Here is a 22,224-nt window from a genome sequence, read left to right as displayed (position 1 = left end):
GTAAGGGAAGTAACTTTTTGACAAAGGAGGAAGACTGTAATCGTCTGGAGTCCTTGATCTGAATTTGAGGATTTGTGTTTTTATTCAAACTTGCTGGACACTTGTTGTGCAGTGCTGAGACTTTTTTTATGTGTTGGAGTGTTCAGTGTCAGTGTGCATGAGAGCCATATGAAAGGGAAGCTGCTGCAGACTCTCACAGACTCCCGCAGAGATTAGTTAAACATCTACAAACAGGACATTAACTCAGACAAGTTCCCAGAACTTTGTTGGCAGCTCTGAAGTGGCTCTTACTATTGCTACATCCAAGCTGTTTGGTGTGTTGGTGCATTTGTGAAAGCATAAAAATCTACTACGATTCTAAACAGAATCGTAGTAGAGATATATCTAACACATTTGCTTTTATATTCTGTCTTTAAAAGGTAAGACCAGACAGAACAAGAACCAGACTTAAAAGGTGGCACAATTGCATACAAGACAATGGAAAGATAATAGTGGATCTATTTGATGCAAATTAGCCTGGGATGATGCAAAGTGGGGCACATATGTGCGAGGTGAAACTTGAGCGAAAAATAAAACTAACTTCATCAACTTAAGGCAAGTGAGGAAAAATAACAATCGAGGGAAATAAGAGTCCTGAAATCAGGCACAGTCTGTCACACAGGTAACCTGGAAACTAGATGAAACGTGGCTCATGTGTTATTGTAAGTTGCTCTGATTAGCTGAAGCCACCAGGAGCACTTTGGTCTGGCACATTGATAACGCGACATGGAAATTAAAAATGAACTGAGAAGTTCCAGGCTAATTTGCATATGCAACTGGTCTGTAAATGTCAGGCTATCGCACAGGCACAGTACAACATTTTGTTATCAAACTTACAGCTGACCTCTGTTCACTCAGTACACAGGAATTTGGCAAGTCAAAACACAGCCTACAAAAAAAAGTCAAAGTCAAATTGGTGCAGTTAACTAGCAAAAAAACAATCGTGGAGATCAGAATGGGGTTTTCTGTTAGGAGTGTTTGTGGACATCACAATAGATCCCATTGATACCCAAATAAAATGAACTATTGACCGCCTCTCCAGTGGTTTATACAGATAACCTGAGTAAGTCATAGCTAATATCACAATTGTTCTTACATTTCTAATGTAGCACAACTGCCGATTAATGGAGTTCATGACCTATCGCTGTAATTCTCCCCTAGACTGTACTCTAGACACAAAGGGCACTGTCAGAGATAATACCAAGTTCAGGCCCCTCTTATGCCTCTTTTTTCTTTTCCTTTGTACTCTTGCTTATCTGCTGATGCTTTTATTCTGCTTGCCTGCCTCCCCATTCAGTGGCTTAATGCTGGCCTTCTGAGTCTGGTCTGGCTCTTTCAGATATGTGCACCATCTTTCCTCATCTAAAACATGAGAAGCTCACCAGGTTGTTTTGATTTGGTTTCGCAATACTGCATCTTGTCAAATGAGGATACAGGGGTGCTTGATATATTATTCCTTATCTTCATCCTTTTATTCATGTTAACAAGCATACTTTTAAACAATTTGATGCAAACTTTATTTTGGACTGGCATGATCTGCATTGAAATATTAAACAACAATTCTTCTCCGTCTGTTTCTTAGGCTCAAAAGGCTGTTGGAGCAGGAGAAGGCCTACCAGGCTCGTAAGGACAAGGACCACAGCAGGAGGTTGGAGAAGGTCAGGGCGGAGCTGGTTAAGCTCAAGTCATTTGCCCTGATGTTGGTTGACGAACGGCAGCTGCATATAGAGCAAATCGACCAACAGTGCCAGAAGGTCCAGGACCTGACTCAGAAGCTGCAGGAGAAAGAGCAGCGTTTGGCAGCAGTCACAGACACTGCCAAGGAGGACGGCCAGAAGGTCCTCAAGCTGGAGACAGAGCTGGAGCATAAAGCAGCCAAATTTGCGCAAGAACACGAGGAGATGACTGCCAAACTGGCCAATGAAGAGTCGCAAAGCAGACAGCTTAGGCTGAAGCTGGCTGGGTTGGCAAACAAGATTGAAGAGCTGGAGGAGAGCAACAAAGTGCTGCATAAATCAGAGGAGGACCTTCAGGAGCTGAGGGAGAAGATCAGCAAAGGAGAGTGTGGAAATTCGTCTTTAATGACCGAGCTTGAGAATCTGCGGAAAAGAGTGCTTGAGATGGAGGGCAAGGATGAGGAGATTACCAAAACAGAGAATCAGTGCAAAGAGCTGAAGAAAAAGCTGCAGGACGAGGAGACGCACAGCAAAGAGCTGCGGATTGAGGTAGACAAACTGCAGAAAAGAATGGTTGAACTGGAAAAACTGGAGGGGGTTTTCAATAAAAGCAAAACAGAGTGCTCTCAGCTTCATATAAACTTGGAAAAGGAAAAACGTGTTGTGAAGGATCTGGCCGGGGAGCTGGAGACAGTGAAAACCCGGCTGAAAGAACTCGAGGGCTCTGAGTCAAAGTTTGAAATGGCAGAAATGGTCCTCAAAGATGATCTTATGAAGTTGAAGTCCTTTACAGTTATTCTGGTAGATGAAAGAAAAAACATGGCAGAGAGACTCAAACAGGAGGAACAGAAAAGTGATGATTTAAGTAAGATGTTCAAAGCAGAGCAGGGCAAAGTTACAGAGGTCACAGAGAAGTTGATCGAGGAGAGCAAAAAACTTCTCAAATTTAAATCAGAAATGGAAGTCAAAGTGACAACTCTCACTAAAGAGAAAGATGAGTTACAAACTAAACTTGCAAGTGAAGAGGACAAGTGTAGAGAGCTGAATACCAAAATAAGTGGTATGACAATAAGAATGGACGGACTTGAGAAGACAGACATGGAAATGCAGAGAATGTGGGCAAACAAGGACAATAACAGAAATCCAGATGAAGACAACAAAGTAAAAGAGCTCACGCTAGAAATTGAAAGGCTTAAGAACAGGCTCAAACACCTTGAAGTGGTTGAAGGAGATTTAATGAAAACAGAAGATGAGTATGATCTACTGGAGAAGAAATTCAGAACAGAGCAGGACAAAGCAAACGCCCTGTCTAGGCTGCTAGAAGAAATGAAAAGTCAGATCGCCAGAAACAAAGCTATTGAGAAAGGCGAGATCATGAGTCCAGAAGCTGAGCTTAGGATCCGCTGCAAGATGGAAGAGACTAAAACCAGAGAGCTTCAGGTGGACGTTCAGGCCTTGAAGGAGAAAATCCATGAATTGATGAACAAGGAGGACCAACTCTCCCAGCTACAGGTGGATTATTCTGTCCTTCAGCAGAGGTTCATGGAGGAGGAAGAGAAGAAGAAAAGCATGAGCCAGGAAGTTGCCAATCTTACAATGGAGCTGGAAGCCTCCAAGCGCTACAGCCGTGCCTTGAGGCCCAGTATGAATGGCAGTAGGATGGTCAATATACCAGTTACCTCCACAGCAGTGCAAACAGATGTGATGGCCAGTGAGTGTGCTGAGGACGAGACAGCTGCAGGCTTTATCCAAAAATCAGTCCTAGAGGAAAATCACTTAATGAGCAACCTCAGACAACGGGAACTCAAAAAGCCGACAGTTCTTGAAAGATACCCTCAAGCATCAGCTGAACTTGGGGCAGGAAAATCCTGGATACCATGGATGAAAAAGAAGGAGGCTGGCCCGCTCACTCAGACCTCTCCTGAGAGGATGAATGGGGCATCCTTGCTCCCTCCACCAGAGATGAACATTTCCCAAAAGTCCAGCCAGCCTTTGCGAATCAGAGTGACCCCAGATCATGAGAACAGTACTGCCACCTTGGAGATCACCAGCCCTCGAGCTGAGGATTTCTTCTCTAGCACCACCATCATACCGACTCTTGGCCTTCAGAAACCTCGCATCACAATCGTCCCCAAGCCCACCACTGTGACCTCAAAGAGCAAAACCAGTGAGCTGATGGGAGGTCTTAATCGAGCCAAATCTCCAGTTACTATTACCACCATCTCCAGGGCCAAGAGTCCAGACAAGACCAATGGCTGCAGCTCTGACGGCCTTCTGTCACCTGTGTCAATCATAACGGTCAGTACAACTCCTGTGGCTGAAGCATGTGCTTCACCTGAGCCTCGCAATATTACTGCAAGCCGAACAGTGATCAAAATGACCCCAGAGAAGCAACCTGGGCCAGCAACTTACAGCAAGTACAATGGCAAAAGCAACATCATCACGACAGAAGACAACAAGATCCACATCCACTTGGGCCCCAAGTTTAAGAGGCCTTCTGAGGGCTGCAGCAGTCCATTGTTGACCCTCGGCCTTACCTCAGAAAGCAGCAAGGAAATGTCAACAGGAACAGTGCTCCGCTCCCCACGCCAATCCACAATAGGGAAGACAACTATGAGCAAAATGACAAGCAGCATAACAATCACACCCATCACCTCGGCACCCTCCAGGCCAACACAGTCAGTGGTGAGAGCTTTTGAGTTTTTCGTAGTTTATGTGATTTATCTTTCTTTCTTTTTGAATATTTATTGTGTCTCCACAAGCATAGAGCCTTTTTCTACAAACAAAATCTCTTAATCAATGTCTAATCTTTTACATTGCAGTTGCTTCTGAAATGTTTCAAAATGAAATCAGGTGCTGTGTGCTCCCTAGATAGCCCTCTCTCCAGGTATAACACAGTGAATTTAAAAACATATCATCTCACCGGTATGAACTAACTCTGGAATGATCTGACATGCACTGGATCTCGCATCCCAGAGAGACCTTTGTAAGGGTCTTGAGTAAACACATATTGACAAACTGACAAATTCACTCCTTTTAACCAAACACAGGCAAGAAGTGAACAATTTGGATGTTTCACTTTTGCATTTCACGATCATGAATTTACAGATGGGAAGCCTTGTTCAAACTCTCAAAATTTAACCCAGCCTGCCCTGTCAGTTTATATCCAAGAGGGACAGCCCTCTGTATAGGACCCAGTAAGCATTGGTTTGATGATTTGCAGGTCAACAAATCAAAAGTGTCTAGCCCTGATTTAGGACCATTGGTAAATCGGACATTTCATTTGCTTAGACTGAAATCCCTTGGATGGTAGGCTATCATTTTAGCAACTCAAAGAAAAGAACACTTGCTCTGGTCGAGGACAACACAGATGTTCGATGGTTTGCACTGTTACCTCACAGCAATAAGGTTCTTGGTTTGACCCGGATGGCTTACAGTTTGTATAGTTTGTATATTCTTCCCATATCTGCTTGGGTTCTCTTGGTTGCCTCCCACAGTCCAGACATGCAGGTCAAGTTAATTGGTAACTGCGCATTGCCTCTGTCAGTGGATTTGTGCCAGCCCTATGATAGACTTGTGACCTGCTCAAGGTGTATGCCTCCATTTGCCCAATGTGTGCCAGGACAGGCTTAAACCCCTGAATCCAAGAATAAGCAGGTACATACAGTAGTAGATAATGGATTGATGGATGGACAAATTATTCAATCCGACCAAGAAAGGTCTTTTCCATTCAATTCATTGGCAGTACCCCAGTCATTGAGCAAGAAAGACATCCAGTGACATCTTGGATATTAAATGGTTTATTAACTTAAATTGATTGGACATTTCTTAGTCAGAGCAAGTCATTCATTCGGTATCTACTAGATAGCAGTCTCTTCTTGAGGGTAAAATGTTGTTGGTAGCTGATGGGTTCCAAGATTGGACTAAGTCATGCCTGTTTGTTACAGGCATCAATTTTACAAGCTTAATAAGTTGCTAGCTGGTTAGTTCAATATTCTTCCTGTAACAAGTTTCAGTGACTGAAATGTCTGATAAACCCTGATATGTGGCACAGGGCTAACCAAAACCATGCTTACTCGGGAGCTTCCCTTTCTTTCCGTGCAATCGCTGCCTAAATATAACAGTGATATCTAAAACACAGTTATATAAGAGCAGTTCACAAACAGATCAACTTTGTGTTTTGGGTTTCTGTTATCCAAATCCTTTCCTAATGTTGTTTTGTTGTTTATTTTCCAGCCCAGTTCGGATGTGCAGTCAGCTCGGAGCGCAGCCACACGGATCCCTGTGTCAAAAGGTATGAAACCGAGCAGCAAGGCGGTAATGGGCGTGTCGACAGTGACGAGGTTAGAGTCACGGGCAGAGAGGCAGTCGATGAAAATAGAGCTGAGGAAGTCGACAGTTTGTGGCTCGGCCTCTGCAGCTGGTGGCAAGAACTGAGAGCTAAACTGGCTGCCAATGCTAAGACTCAATGTGAACGTCTCTTAATTGAGTTTGTTGCTAAATCTGCTGCCAAATATGAGTTACAGAACACGTCAGTACACCCACTGTACACAAATGGGACTCTGTGATGTGGCCTCTTACAACAGCTTAGCAAGCACCATTTTATTTCATCCAGATATCCAGTTTCACACAATACATGTTGTCAATAAAGTTTGTATGTAATATCAGGGGCATATTTTTAAGGTTGTTTGTTTTCCATTAAGCATCTCTTTGCATGTCCTTTTTGCATTTGAGTGTATTTTCATAACCTTCATCTTGGTGATTTTTGGCAAAAGAGGAGGACTTGCCCTCATCATTTACACTTTTTCATAGCATGTGTTTATTTCACCCCTGCTTTTGGAGGTTTCCAGTCACTAAAGCACTGTGAATTGTATGTGAAAGTATGAATTGTCATCATTTGAGACAGGCACAAAAATAAAAACTATTTATCTCTGAAACAAGTATGACATTGCTTCATATCATTCATGTGTTCATGATGTGTGTGTGTCTGAGCTTTGTGTGACTTAAAAACAGTTGGCCTCCATAATATTAACCCAAGCTGCTAAACTACAGTCTAATTATCTTATTCAACTTTGTTTAATGTTTCAATTCCCTCTGTGAAAGTAAAAATACATTTTTTGGTTGTATAAAAAGGTGTTTCAAACTCAAGACACAGTAAAGCTTTATAAATCTTGTTGACCAGACAAAATTGGACAGAAATTCAAGGTTCTATACTCAGGTTATTTTACACAAATTAAAGACAAAGACGTTTTCTTTATGGAATAATGTAGTTTAAATGAAAAAGGTTGCCTCTTGGTTATCAAGAGCAGAGGATTTTCAACTGTAAGGGGGTGCAAACTGAGAGACACCAGGCGTGAGAGACAATAACGTTAACACTTAAATTAAGGTTGCAAACCAACAAGGTACTACCAGAGAATAAGTAATTTGTAAATTGTAAATCTTCTTGTTCTAGCTTTAAACAAAGATTTAATTTCTATAAAAAACATGTAAAAACAGGAAGATTGCTTAATTTGCCATTGCATGATAATGTCCAATTTCTATGGTTGCAAGCAAGACATCTATCGCCCTCTCATGGACGGGAATGAAAATACATAATTAAATCTTTACATCTGGGGTCCGTTTCAGAAAGGGGGTTCAACAAACCCTCAGTCTAACCCCGAACTGCGGTTTGACTTACTCGGAGTTAAAATTCGCTGGCTTTTTGGTTTCAGGACAGCTGATCAGAGTTAGTTCAATCAACTCTGAGTAGGTTCAGCCGGAGTTAAAAAGCCAGTATTAATGGAGCCCCGATACCACGATTCACCATGGCAACGGTACACAAAAAGAGGTCCTCTTACGTCACACCAGTGGAGCTCGAAGTCCTCACGCGGACGTTCAGCGAATACGAGCACGTTTTTAGAAAAATAAAGTAACACGGCTGCAGCTGCAAAAGAGAGAGAAGCGGCGTGGGAAGAAACTGCTGCTCGAGTAAATTTGCAAGTTTGAACTGGTCTATTTATTTAATACTTAATCACGACCGGAAGCTAAAATGTATATTAATTTGGGAGCAATCCAGCGGGAGAAAAAACGTACATGGAAGCAGCTAAAAATAAAACACCAGAACATCATTCAAAGGTGCGGCTCAGGCAGAACAGGCTCATGGCTGAACCTCACTTCAGTCATATTTTAAATATTAAACTCATGAAATATCATTCAGTGGCTGTTTTAATGTGCATTAGCTTTATCCCTAACATGATGCTGACTTCACATACATTATAATTCATGTTGGTTAAACTGAATTGTGTTAGTTTAAAAAAAAAAAAATCCAATAACTTACGCCGTCTTATTTGAGTGCTCTAGGCAGTGGTGGTGGAAAATCTAAAAATGATGACTTTGACGCAGATTTGTCTTTTGATTTTTTTAATCATAATTAAAAAAGACTTTTGCAAAGCGGTCAGAGCAGCACAGAGACGCAACGTTTCGTCTTTATAATTTGGTAACCGCTCAAACACGCGTGAGACGGGCTGAATGAACGAGGAAGTCGAATGAGGGTTTTATATTCTAGAGGGAGGAGCGAAACTCTGAGTGTCCTGAAGAAAACCTGCTCGCGACCAGGTTAGGTTCACAGACACAGTTACCATAGTAACCAACTCAGAGTTAAAGTTACCTCTCTTTCTGAAACGGCAAACCCGAGGTTTCCCTCATTTCAGGGTTAACAGACCTGGGGTTTTCACTAAACCCGCTTTCTGAAACGGACCCCAGGAAGAAACTGATTCCATTAAGAAATCTCTACACCTGAAAAGAAGATTAATACCACAATAATAGCAAAACACATCCTCCAATTGTTCTCACTTCTGATTAAACACAAATCAATAAAGCCCAATTATCCTCCGGGTATTATGTTTTCTAGCAGGAGACTGTGGACCAAAACAAAGGATTTAATTTTCCCAATAACCAAACAGCCAGGAGAATGAGAGAGAGGGGGAAATAATGCTGATGTTCGAAAACATGGGGTGAGGAAAGGATATTAAGCAATGCAGTGAAGACTGAGGGATGGGACGGTAACAGAGCCGGGAAGTAGCATCTGGAAAACAGGAGGGTAAACATGAAGAGAGTGTAAAACACTGATTCATAACAAGCTGAGTGTTTTCGCTTCAGTAACCGTGTGTTGGCCATCACTCCCCCGAGGCTGCTGCAGAGAGATTTAGGTGGATCAAATGCTCTTCCTGGGAACAACATCAGAGGCTGAACGGGATTATTAAAATCACATCTGAGCCTGATCTTCTTGTCAACAGTCCCTTTTCTTCTGAGAAAACTGTTCTGTTGGGAAACTACATGTAGAAGACAGACTTAAAACTCTCACTGCAGTACCAGTTTTAAACAGGGCTGATTATCAATATCACCTTTGAGGCTGTTGATTATTTTAAAGATTCTATGTTGTCAATGTGTGAACGGACTGAAATGTAACTCAAAATAGGAGACAATGCACCAATCCGAATTTAGCCCCCCAAAACCAACTGCTTTCAGGTAGATCATCATGTGATGATAAGAAACAAAAACAGTGTGGTGTTAATTTAACGTAATGGGAGTCAAAGCTAGCTAACATGTAAGCAATCAGTATTTTTCCAACAATAATATGTATATCTTTGTGGCCCTGGTCTTGTCTGATAATCAAGTCACGGTATCTCAGTTGCTAATAAGAGCCTTTTGACGGATTTCTATGTAATCTACAACAACGCTTCAACAACACTATCTAACATGAGCTTAGAAATGGAGTCTGCTAACTTCAACATACAACTCACATTCATCACAACAGAGTCAAAGACAAAGCAAAACAGAGGGTAAACATAAGCAGATGATTAGCTTTATGGGGGGACATTAGCTTGTTGGCTCACACGGGAAAAATTACTAGCTTGGTAACAGCAAAATACTGTCTCAAGTGGAAACCTCATCCCTTGTCTTGGGTCTGATCTAGCTGGTAATTTGGCTAGCTTCTTGTTTGGTAATTTCTTTATCAGCTAACATTACAAAGCAACAAACACCAAATCCATACACCACTGCTAAGTTAACGCTAGCTGGCTAACCTCAGCTTGTTTGTTCTCTAACTGCTCAAAACTTACAGATATGCAAACAATGAGGAAGTTTCATAAGAAGACATTTAAAAGATAACTAGCAAAATATTGTTAAAGACTTTGAAGATTAATTAAATATTGCTATCATTATTACTTAGTTGTTAAAATCAACATTGTACACAAGGCTTACTTACTAGCTTTATCTGGAGCTAGCAGTCTTCATTGGTTGGTTGTTGCTCAGTTATCTTGTACATGACAGAGTTAAAAAAAAAAAAAAACTAAGCTGGTAAAGAAAATTGAAACTTCAGCAGCTTATATTGTTCTCAGGAGTTGGTGAGACTAAACCAGAGCTAAAATTGAACATTGGACTTACATTCATCAGGTGGACACAAACACAGACTGAGTCTAAATAATGGAGTTTTAAGTTTTGTCAGCATAAAAGTGCTAAGATAGTGTTTAGGCTGCTGCCTTGAGCTAGCTAAGATGATAACAAGGAAGAAAATAAATGGGATTGTTGATGAAACTATAATGTGGCCTTCAAGGACAAACACATCTGTTGTAATTTTCCACCACAGGTCTGCTGATCAACGCTTTCTTTGCAAACAGCCGACGTTGAGATGAGATCTCTGACGTCATGAGGAGAAACCTGAGGGTGTCGGATGGGAGATAAAGCTTCAAGACTTTAACCGACCCTTAAGGCAATAATACATAAAATATGTGCTTCAAAGACAGGATACAGACGAGGCTGCAGTTAGAAATGAATGAATAGAGAGAATATATATATAATGAGAATTCAGGATCTATGTATGTTAGATAAAGTTAAAATACATTCACACCCAATGTAGTGTTTAACATGTACATCGTCACCTCTTCACGCCAAGTTCTGCATATATTCCTAAATAATTTTAAGCTAAATGCTATTCTGTTCACAAAGAAAACATCCCATGTTGGTTAACAAGCGCACAAAGATTGCAAGTGGCACTGGATATCAGAGGAAACTTTAAAATAGGCATTTTTTTTTAACTGAATTTGGTGTAAGCTCTTTTTTTAAATTTTCATGGAAATGCTGCCACAAAACTTGTTTTGGTTCCAAATTAATATATAATAGGTCATTTTTCCCCATAGAAAGGCAATATATATATATCTATATATATACATAAAAAGGCTTAATAGGCCCACTTTTTCCTGGCATTGAGAAGCTTATTGTAGCCATAAGTCAAGCTTTTTTTTAGGTATCTATTTTCCTGGCATGGAAGGATTAAAATTGTTTGCCTGTGTTTGGTTTAAATATGGTGATTTGGTTCTGGACAGTACTGGAAATGTGTTTTTATGTTGGATTTAAAAAGTGCTTTTTAAAGTGTATGGAAAGTAGCAAAACTAAATGAATGGCATGTTGGTTTAAAGTGTGTTTGTTGGTATGATGAATATTAGAAGACATTACTTGTATTGATCTAAACATAGACGGAACTATGGAGGATGTCAGTCTTGTTATCTTTTTGAAAAGCACTTCTGTTTAGGGTTTTTAAAAATACACATAATACACATTGCTTTAAGTCCATGTGATTATTTTAGGACTTTAATCACACAGACATGAAAATGCATAATAAATAACCTCTTTTTGGTGATGGAAGCAGGCACTGGCTAAATGATGACCATACTTTGATGTATCCAATAGTTGATTTGTCTGATAAAAAAAATAATTATAAACATTGAAATGAAAGACTACTGTTTCCTTTTTTGTAAAACATTATTATTTCTTTGTCAGTTCACTGGAGAAAGACAGACGGCTAAAAACATACTGAAATCACAGTTTTTCATCCTTTTTGTTTCCAGTGATATTGTGTAATTTAACAGTTGGCAACGTTTTCCACTAGTGCCTTCAAGTGTTTTACGTAAATTCTTATATTCGAGAGCAGACATGAAAAATAATTGACTGTAGATCAGTCAATTTGGAAATATGTAGCCGACGCAAAATTTACCTTTTAGAAAAGTATTTTGTCATTCGATGCCTGTAGCAGACAGATGAAAATAAATTAGGCAAAGAAATAGTGAAAAAAAGACAAGAAAGATGTGTAATGAAAGTTTAACATGGCATGAAATGACAAACCATGTAGCTGTTAACTGAACACAGAACAGTTACATGCCATCTGTATTCTTAATATAGGAACATTGAAAGTGATCAGTAAATATCACATACATGATCGTTCTTGGATCATTGATTGAAATGCTAATTTCCGACATTCATGACAGTACCTGAAGGCAGCAGCAACCGCAACCCTTGTGATTACATTTGTGACGTCACCGCGCGTTAGCTCATTACGTTTAGCGTTTACCTTGTTTGTAAACTTCCTGGAGACGCAGTCGTTGCTAGCTTTTAAGCTAGCCTTTTTGCGATTAAAGTAATGGATTAAATCGACAAATGACCAAAAGCAAATGACAACATAATTTAGTTCTTTAAGTTGTTAGTCGTCACATGTCAGCGCGCCAGTAGGACTTTAAATCTGGTGTGTTTACAGGGCAGTGACAGCGGGGAGCTAACAATATTAACTGGCTAACGTTAGCAATAACTTCGTAATTTTGAGCAGCAATCATGATGGCGTCTAGTTACAACGCCAAAGACGAGGATGGACACATTACCGTGTCCGGGCCTGGTGGTGGGACTCTGCGGAGCAAGAAGCCAGAAAACACTGCCTTCAAACAGCAGAGACTGCCCGCTTGGCAGCCCATCCTCACCGCGGGCACCGTGCTTCCTGCCTTCTTCATCATCGGACTCATCTTCATCCCCATCGGCATCGGCCTGTATGTGACGTCCAACAACATCAAGGAGTTTGAGGTAATGTTTACAGGGACGGTATGACACCTAGATTTAACATGTGACGCCTGTTATCCTACACAACGACACAGCAACGCAATATAATGATAACATTCCCTGTAGAGCTGGTTTGCATGTCCAGACAACTCACGCCAAAGTCCATTTACGAAAATCGCAACTTATTTTTATTTTGCTCACAGGCACATTTTCACGTCTTTTGTACCATAACGTCAACATTTTCTGAAACATTAAGTTCCAACAGTAATTTCGGCAAGTCAGTGACCGAAAATAAGCGTTTATGTTATTAATAAATTCCTATTAAAATTACATTGTTTTGTTAGTTTGTAATCCCATAATCTTCCTCCAAAATAGTCACTTATGTGTGAAGAATGTTAAAATTAATAGACGTTGAATTCTAAATACAATACTGCATAGGTAGTTTTTTAATGGAGTATACTGTTATCTTTTACAGGGCAGGACAGCTCATGGGGATTTAAAAATATGCTGTACCTTTTCTTGTACTTGTGCATGTATTTCTCCTCACTCAATAATTTTTATCACTTGGCTTTACCACACAAGCACATCGTCATTTTGTCAGACAATGTGTCCTTGTTTGTCTGTGTGCTGCCTTCATTTAGCATGTCTGCCTTGTTGCTAGTGTTTTGATGATAAAGTTTGCTTGCTTTCTCACAGGTTGATTACACAGGAGTTGACATGTCCAGCCCCTGCTTCAACTGCTCCCAGAACTACAGCTGGAACAGCACCAAGCCTTGTACCTGCACAATACCCTTCTACCTGGAGCAGCCATATGAAGTGAGAAAATAGCATTCAATCCAAACTCAGGATACTTTGCATTAATATCAACACTCAGTGAATCTGGAAAACTTCATGCATTTTTCTTTTTAAATCAACAGAGCAACGTCTTCATGTATTACGGCCTCTCAAACTTCTACCAGAATCACCGTCGCTACGTGAAATCAAGAGATGACAGTCAGCTGCATGGAGACATGGAATCCCTGGTGGTGAGAATTACCGCCAATAACACGACTGAGGTCACTGATACCAGTAATAATGCATGTTCACACTGTTTAAGGTGCATGAGGACACAAGGTTTCTACTTCAGAAGCCTTGATATATTATTATGTTGATATATTGTTGATACTCTTCATTTAAACAACAAAAAACAACCAAAACTGGCAAAAGACTATTTTTTTTACAGAGACATGCCTGTTGTAGCTTCAAAAACAGCCAGCAGTGAATTAATTTATCTTAAAGGCTTTGTTCAGACTGCAGGAAAATCAGATTTGTTCCTTCAAAATAGGTCTCTAAGACAGATGTCATCACTGTTTTTTGCAAGTGCTCACGTCAGATGTGTGTGACCAGAGAACACCCACCTGTCTGGACATTCATAACTACATAGGCTTGTGACATGTGGCTTGTGAATCTCAGCCTTCAAACAATGGTGCTGTCAAGTTGTGGTGCAGAACCTCTCCGTCCAACATGTTTTCTGTGTTGTCATCCAAACCTTTCTGTTAGTAGCAACGTGCATTCTGTTTGGTTCTGCTCAGCAGCTCTGACACACAGGATTTGAAGCTGCTGTTGTTTGTCGGGCTGCGATCGATAAAAGACATTTTAAAGTTCGATTTGAGCAGCTGAGTACCAGACTGAGACGCATTTGTAGAAATCTAATTGGTATCACATTTCAAACCACCTCCAAATGGGGCTTCAATTTGATTACCAAAGAACTACCGGTACATCTCGTGTGCTTTTTTCAGTCGAGACTTTCTAACATTAACCTGGATACAATGCAGACATGACAAAAAAATCTCTCTAAGCAAGGCTCCTTCTCATCCTCATCATTCACAGAGACCCAGTAAGGAGTGTGAGCCGTATGCGACTCATGACAACAAGCCAATTGCACCCTGTGGAGCCATCGCCAACAGCATGTTCAATGGTGAGCCAGTTTCCTGCTCCACAAATGATCAATATGATTCATAATTGAACATTTCTGATAAACCATCTTTGCTATATGACAGACACGTTGGAGCTTTTTTACAACGATCCTAACGGCACAAAGGTCCAGATTCCTCTGTCGAACACGGGCATCGCCTGGTGGACCGACAAGCATGTGAAGTTCAGGAACCCTGGAGAGGACAAGGCAAACCTCACAGTTGTTTTTCAAGGTATCAGCAGCAGCTTTTCTTGTGTACACACCTTTATTTGGATATTGCATAGTTACAGCCATCCCTCACAAATATGTCGGAATGAAGAAGGGTATTTCCTTCTGTAGGATTTAAAACTTACTGTATATTACGTATGCAAGCCTTTGCTTTAATTTGAAAGTAAAACTGTTTATTATTTTGTCTTGTTAAAAATCCCAAAAGACCAATGTCATCAGAGCCTAATATACCTTATTCCTCTGTTTATTTTTGAGTTTATTTCTAATCAGCCCAACATACACTGTCCAGCTGCCAAAGACGTATTAACATCACCTGAATATAGACTCGAACAAATGCACTACATCCTCCTGTTTCCACAATGTTTGAAAACTAAAGTGCCGACATTTGGAAATGTCTCATCCTTTCTTGAAAATAATTCTAATTGTCGGTTTCAGGCTAATCATGTTTCTTTCTTTTTCAGATACAACAAAGCCGGTGAACTGGCGCAGACCTGTGTATGAGCTGGACACAAATACAGACAACAATGGCTTCATCAACGAGGACTTCATCGTGTGGATGAGGACCGCTGCCTTGCCCACCTTTCGCAAACTCTACCGCATCATCAACAAGACTTCCAACATGGTTCCAACCCTGCCCCGAGGAAACTACACCCTGGAGGTCGTCTACAGTATCCTTTATGTGAAAAGACCAGCATATAATACTGCTCTTGTTATTAATTTTCTGGTTACCTGAGATCACTGTGCTCTGTAGATGAATCTGTTCCCATCTTTAACCAGTTGAACCCAGATTATCCCGTTCGCAGCTTTGAGGGCAGGAAGCGGATGATCCTGAGCACCATCTCCTGGATGGGAGGCAAGAACCCGTTCCTGGGCATCGCCTACATCACCGTGGGCTCAGTCTGCTTCTTCCTGGGCGTCGTCCTGCTGATCATCCACCACAAATGCGGCAACCGCAACAACAGCGCTGACATTTCTAACTGAGACCCCGGCTGCACTCCAGCTCACCTCTGCTGCAGGGAACAGTGATGAATCTGTCAGGGTAAAATAAAATCTGAAGGGCTGCGCTGTTTGATAAGTTTAAATATGCCATTCTTTAGTAGTCACACACAATTTTAGGGATTTAAAATTGCTTGACAGGGGCTGATTATTTGCCAAAAAGAACAGAGAAGTAGCCAAAAAATTGCAGTCACATCCAACAACTTTAAAAACAGCCCTTCCTGGTAAGAAGGGCAGGGTGACTGATTTGTCACATGATCAACTGCCTTTAAATCACAGATTTTAAACTGAGTTCCTGTTGTTTAAAGCAGGTTCATGAAACGTTTGGGAATCTGACAGGAACTGTGGGAAATGGTTGCAATACTTTGCTGGGACCAAGACCGTACACAGAAAGCATTAAATCATGATTCCGCTTACTTTTACAGACATTGTAATCGGGCCCTGTCTGATTTATTTTAGTGGACAGCCATATTGCCCGGTTGCTAACATCTTTGTAAAATAAAAGCCCAAACAGGAATGAATCTAGAGAGTTTGAGCAACTTTACAGACCTTTTTAGGATCTCTAATCTCATGGCAGATGCAGTTAAGGTGAGCTGAGTGTTGTTGAGTTGCATGCTGGTTAGCCGAGATGTTAATGTGATTAATGAGCTGCTGGAACGGTTCGTCTTTGTGCCTCGTTTCGTCTGCAACATCAGCCAACTTTAAAATTAAAATCATGCTTTTACTGTGACGTTGCTCCATGTTACATGGAAGACAAAATGTTTGGGAGCTGTTTGAGAAAGTCTCTAATTTTTTATGTCTATGTCAGAGTTTTAAGGGAAGCTTGCGTTGGAACGCCAGTATTTGCACGTCAGAGCTCAGGGGTTTTGAGTCTAAAGTGGGTTTAAAGGTTTCTGTCTCTGTTTGAGGAACTGTAAATGTGTAATTCTAATCCAGAATGATGTACATGAACACAGTGTTGTTGCTTCATTCCTTGTCGTCTACATGCAATAATAAAAGTTTAACAATACAGCATGATAGAACAATAACACTGTATGACCAAATACATGTGAGTAAATGTTTGTGTTTGTCACTCACTGTTTACACTGCTGAGATCTAATCTAATGCACACACTTTGTTTTACACAAGTCCTGACATTTACATCAGATCTTTGGGAGCTGAGATTAGACATCTTATGTTGTAATATAGTTGCATGTTAAAACGTGCTGATTACATTTTTTTTATTTTCATTTAAGTCATTTCAGCAAGCTAAATTGTTAACTGCAAATATAACAAGCATTGGATTTGACATTTCTTTTGATACTTCATCTGTGTTGTTTTGTTGCTTTAAAGAATAAATTTGTCATTTAAATCAAAGCAGCTTTCTTTGACTCATTTGTTTGAATATTCCTGTTGGAATAAATAAGACTATATTGATCCCCAGATTGAAATTCCCATTATACTGCAGCACAAAAACAGGTCTTAACCATAGACTGTATAAAAAGATCTCTATATATACAGTCATTGGTCTTATGTTAATTTTGTTTATGAATTAACACCCGGGAATTGCAGTAGGTATACGATATTACAGTGACCTTTTAATTAATTTAAGAGTAAAATACTGTTTAAGTCATCTATCATCCATGTCAGCGATGAATTCGCGTTAAACGTTGTAGGGGGCAGCAGAGCGCGTTGCATAAGTGGACTCTACCTGAAATAACCGCGAAGAAGAAGGGAACGGAAGTAGAGTTTTCCTGTGTCCTTGTGTGACAAGAGCGACTGCAGACAGACTATTAAGATGAACAGACACATTTTTGTAAGTCAATGTTCTTGTCATAGCTTCCGTTTGCCCTATACAATTTTAATGTAACTAATTAGGTAGATATTTGGTCTGTAAAAAAGCGACGACAAGAAAATTGAGACTATATTTCGCTAGAAAATGTAAGCTAGGGGTCAAAGCCAGGTAACGTTAGGATGCCGCCGGAAGAGCTAGCTTTAGCTTAGCTTCCGTGTTAGTTTTCTGAGCATTTTTTCGCCTGTAATTATATCCTGCCGCGTGTTAATTTGTTTTAACATCATAGTAGTTATACGCGATTTCAGGACACCGTCCGCGTGCTGTTGTGTGTGAGATGACTTTGCTGGTTTCTTGCTGTTTTCAGGCGCTCCAGCAGGTGGCGCGGCGGACCATCTCCAGCTCTGTCCGCCGACAGGTTGACAACAAAGTCCCACAGAAACAGAAGCTGTTTCAGGTAAAACGTCAATGAACTGATTAAATAGATATAACTACACCCACAACTTCATAATGAAACGGTTTCCTACAATGTAACTTCCTCAATTGGAGTAAAAGCGTGGTTTCACGATCCTCAAATGTGGTTTTAAGAGATAGACATCCTCTAAAATATGAAACCTAAAGCTGCATTTCCACCTGAAGTCCCCAGGACTTTTTCGCTGACAGGAGCTTCTTTTGAAGGGACTTCAAGCCTTTTGTTGTCAGCGTCTCCAACTAGGTTCTAAAGCCCTGTAAAGATTAGGCAAAATAGTCTGTAGAAGTGTTGAAAGTCACACCTGTTTTACCCAGATTTACAGAGGTTACACCCATCCCCGTCTTTGTAATCAACACAAATGGTCACAGCTGCATAACTGTACTGTACTGCCATGGAAACACTAAATACCTCCAAAAACACCCTGACCTCTGGGGAAAGCTCCTACGGTGGAAAAACAGCTTAAAACTGAAAGATTAGCTTCCCTACAACAGATTTTTGTATGTTTTTCTATTGATAGTTTAGCTCTACAGAAGGAAAGTGTTTTAAGCTCCATAAAGTTTACATGATTGTAAATCACACATGCTGAATGGATCATGTTTTCATCTCTTTAGCTGTGGCTCTTCTTCTCATGAAGCCCTGAAACTTCAGTTATTTTATCTGCAAAGATAAGTAGCCAGAATGTGAAAGCACTTTAACAGAGAGGAGTACTAATTAATTATGCATGTTATACTGTGTGTGTGTCTGTCCTGCAGTGAACTTAATACCTAAATACAGCACTTTGAGCGTTATCTGTAGAAATTCTCTTTTTGAATGATGTCTGCTGCTTTCACGTCTGAGGCAGCCAAATGTTTTCACTTCTGGTGTTCAAATGAAATATTTACCGTTGATTCAACCAGCTGCCTTAATGACCCGTAGACTACACTAACTGTTTTTATGGCCCGTTTGTTTAATATGCGAGTGGTGACTGCTGGAATCTGCTTTTTATAACCTGCAATGATTGAATCCAGCCTGCATGATGAACTGTGGCAGCTAAAAGTTACAGACCTTTTGCACGATTCGCCTGGTCGTCAGCTCAACCTGAAGGCAATGAGAGAAAATTGGCAGGATAAACTAAACAAGAGCTCCGACTCAATTACAGGTTCATTTTAGATCTCCAATTGTGGTACTGCAGCTGTTAGAAGTGAAAAATACGTTAACAAAGGATGCTTGTTTCCAAAAGGTCAATGTGGTGCTTTAAAAATCATTTTGTAGGATTACAGAATGTCTGTCTTTCGGTTTCTAATGAAGATGTTAATCTTTAGAAACAGTTCATATGTAAGAAGTTTGACAAAGGGATCAGTAACATCCTAAACCAGCTTTTGATTGTAGTTTTATAAAGAAACGGGAGAAATAGTGCATTTGTCCGGGCCTATTTTAAGCAGCGGATTCATCCACATTTGGTGCTCTAGTGAGTATTTGGGGCAGTAGGATGGTGTGTGTGGGATTAACTCTTTGTAAACTACAATATGTGTGTCCATGGTGATGAAGGAGCACGTCACAAAGCGCAACAGTGATATATTTTTAGTAAGTCTTTGGACAAAAAAGGAGCTCTAAGGCACACAGGAAGAAGACAGACACTCTTTTTATATTGATCTCTACGGTTTGCTCTGAGCTTGACAAAGAGGCCTTTGTGTTCTCTACACCTGTTTAGACATGCAGACAGATTTTCAGTAAGAGGAGGTGATCTAAATGTTATACCAGAAGCGTAGCTCTGTTGTCAGGAATAGCTAAGTGTGTGGGTGGTAGAGCGAGTGAGAGAGAGGGAAAAAAGGAAGTGTGTGTGTGAGCATGAATTACGTGAGTTGTCATGGACTGGAGCAGCGTAAGAGCAGAGAAAGAGTGATCAGTCGCTGTAAGAAACACCACCATGAATGCACAGTTGGGCTGTGTGTGCATAATAAAGCCTACAACTCCTCAAGACTCAAGCCGTGTTCCTGTGTGTTGCTTGCTGCTTGCTGCTGGCTTGTGTTAGCCCAGAGGTTAGCTACAGCTTCGGCCCTGTGCTTCCTGAATACGTCGTGAGCTCGTGACGCTGAAGCAGGAAACGTTTAGGCCATTAAATAATGTACTGATGGTTCTGAGGGGTTAGTTCAATTTGTGTTTGTAATCACTTCCCAGGACAGAGCAATTTCCCTTGTTAGTTACTATGAAGCATATGTTTCTGAGAGGTGCTACTGTATGTGTGTAATGTGTTTTTATTGTTTGTTTGTATGTTGTTTCAAATGTTTGCAGCTTTCTTTGCCAGGTCTCCTTCGAAGTGGAGATCTTCAAGTCTTAATGGGATTCACCTGGTTACAGAAAGGGTTCAAAAAACGCCTTACTTGTCAGTTAAAGTAAACAAATATCACAAAATAGGATTAATGTGGCTTTAACGTTCTTTTCTATTCTGACATTTGCCTAAACTGTACTTCTCATTTGTATATTTTTTGGGTGGTTGTTCAATGATGTTAAAGAAAGAAAAAGGAAACTTGGTCAAGTCAAAACAGGCGTCAATCATCCTAACAGCATTTCTGTGCCTTGTGTTGCTGTTGTAAGATTCCCATCATGCTTCTCTCCCGCAGGAGGATAACGGGATGCCGATTCACCTAAAAGGAGGCACCTTTGACGCTCTGCTGTACAGAACAACGATGGCCCTCACTCTCGTCGGTGAGAATCTTTTGCTTAAAAGCACTATGGTCTTCCTACTTCCTTTGTGTCCTTAATCGAGCCTTCCTTTCGTACCCATATAAAAAGATAAGCTAGGCTAGGGAACCAGTCAAAGCACACATGGTGTCCATCTTAAGTCATTCTGTTCTTTGAATAATATTGACTTAACCATGAAAAACTCTTGACTAAAGAAACTTACTTTTTAAAACTCAGAAAAAGCAGGGAATGTTTTAGAAAAATAAAAGTCCACCAGAGCTGCTTATTTTGTGGATCTTTTAATTGCAGATCTTTAACTAAATGTGAGAAATAATGAACTTCAAAGCTGTTATCGGTCCGTTTTGTGTGACCCAGAGTATAAAACTTTAATATACCCTTATAATACAGAGCCGCTAAAAAATATTTATATTGTCACTCTTCATTAAAAATATCTTAAAGGACCAATTTAACCTAAATTAAAGAATGAAACAAGTGCTCCCTGAAAAAGTATTTTCAGTCGAAGTGTGTTTGCCTTTCTAGCTGAAACCACCATCAGTGTTTAATCAAACAGTTTAATATTTAATATCAAACTAACCCGCCTTGTTTCCTTTCAGGAGCTGGATATGTCGTATACGAGCTGGTGAAGGCAGCGTTCCCTCAGAAGAGAGACTAACTCCTCCTCTGCAGCTGTTTACTTCCACTTTAAAAACCGGCCAGCCGCTCTATATTGTAAAAAAGATGATAATCCTCCGTCTGCACCGGGCTGTGTGTTTCCTGTCATGGTGGGATGTTGTTTCATGTTCATGGGATCAATATTTATTTTCTTGTACACTCTCTGATAACCTGAGGATCAATAAAAAATGCCTCTCATGACCAAAACCGGTTTCTTTCACCACTTTCTGTGTTTAAAATGCAGTATATAAGCCGTTACAAGGAGGCAGTTAAACTATGGGATGTGTTCCTGCAGTCTGGGCACTAAAAAGCTTTTGATTAATACAATTTAAGATTAGCTTGAGCTCAAACTGACATCATGGCTGCATTTTCTTGTTTAAAAAAAACTATTGTATACCTGATTGTTTGACCATTTAAATCCTGTTTAAATACATGATAAAGAAAAACTTCTGACTTCTTCACAGCCTGTGTTGGGTGTTCCGACCAACATTTCTCGCTATTACTGCCACCTGTAGGTCAGTGAAATCATGTGAAACATTGCCATCTTTTTACAGCAGACACAATCTAACAAAAGCAAATGTAACAGGTAAGATTTTCTTTACAAAAAAATAAGACTTTTAAGACTTTAAAAGTAGGAAGTTATCTGCAATTCCCAAAGTACATGTGGTGGGTTTTGATGATTTGTAGAGTAGATATCTAAAATTTTACATTTTGTAAAGCTCACAGCTGAATTATGTTGCCTGTTGCTCTTCACTATCTATCAGATATATTACATCAGATCACTGTTAGGGCCTGTCTGCACCAATGGTACCTTGATTTCAGAGCGCTTCCCTCCGGCGCTTACTGTTGCTAGGTCACAAAAGTTATCTGGCAGCACTTCGGCTTCCCTCGGTAG

General features: G+C 40.3%; 3 protein-coding genes across 5 annotated transcripts in view; all 3 read left to right on the top strand.

The window, feature by feature from the left end:
- The window catches only part of filip1b (filamin A interacting protein 1b), a 34,448-nt gene extending 23,024 nt beyond the window's left edge, over positions 1 to 11,424 (top strand). Inside the window, exons 5-7 of one of the 3 annotated variants that reach the window (XM_069657801.1) lie at positions 1,622 to 4,400; positions 5,952 to 6,009; positions 10,342 to 11,424. In XM_069657801.1, coding sequence (XP_069513902.1) covers positions 1,622 to 4,400; positions 5,952 to 6,009; positions 10,342 to 10,382 — 2,878 coding nt within the window. In that variant the 3' untranslated portion in view covers positions 10,383 to 11,424. Of the gene's footprint in view, positions 1 to 1,621; positions 4,401 to 4,537; positions 4,824 to 5,951; positions 6,656 to 10,341 lie in introns of those variants that run through there. The other 2 variants (XM_069657799.1, XM_069657800.1) reach the window with 2 other exon arrangements.
- Positions 11,425 to 12,102: 678 nt separating this feature from the next.
- LOC138585460 (cell cycle control protein 50A-like) lies at positions 12,103 to 17,103 on the top strand. Its single transcript, XM_069657802.1, has 7 exons — positions 12,103 to 12,599; positions 13,272 to 13,391; positions 13,493 to 13,600; positions 14,445 to 14,532; positions 14,615 to 14,761; positions 15,219 to 15,425; positions 15,545 to 17,103. Exons 1-7 carry the CDS (start codon positions 12,357 to 12,359, stop codon positions 15,736 to 15,738), a joined length of 1,107 nt encoding a protein of 368 aa, XP_069513903.1. The 5' UTR covers positions 12,103 to 12,356; the 3' UTR covers positions 15,739 to 17,103.
- A 360-nt stretch (positions 17,104 to 17,463) lies between these two features.
- Positions 17,464 to 21,536, top strand: cox7a2b (cytochrome c oxidase subunit 7A2b). Its single transcript, XM_069657803.1, has 4 exons — positions 17,464 to 17,548; positions 17,892 to 17,981; positions 20,597 to 20,681; positions 21,272 to 21,536. Exons 1-4 carry the CDS (start codon positions 17,531 to 17,533, stop codon positions 21,328 to 21,330), a joined length of 252 nt encoding a protein of 83 aa, XP_069513904.1. The 5' UTR covers positions 17,464 to 17,530; the 3' UTR covers positions 21,331 to 21,536.
- Positions 21,537 to 22,224: the final 688 nt, after the last annotated feature.

The sequence above is a fragment of the Semicossyphus pulcher genome, unplaced genomic scaffold, assembly GCF_022749685.1.
Source record: "Semicossyphus pulcher isolate SPU_LCO1_2020_fin unplaced genomic scaffold, fSemPul1.0.p SCAF_11, whole genome shotgun sequence".
NCBI classification, from domain to species: domain Eukaryota; kingdom Metazoa; phylum Chordata; class Actinopteri; order Labriformes; family Labridae; genus Semicossyphus; species Semicossyphus pulcher.
The sequence above is the reverse complement of the archived record's forward strand: the minus strand, read 5'-3'. Positions and strand labels throughout refer to the sequence as shown.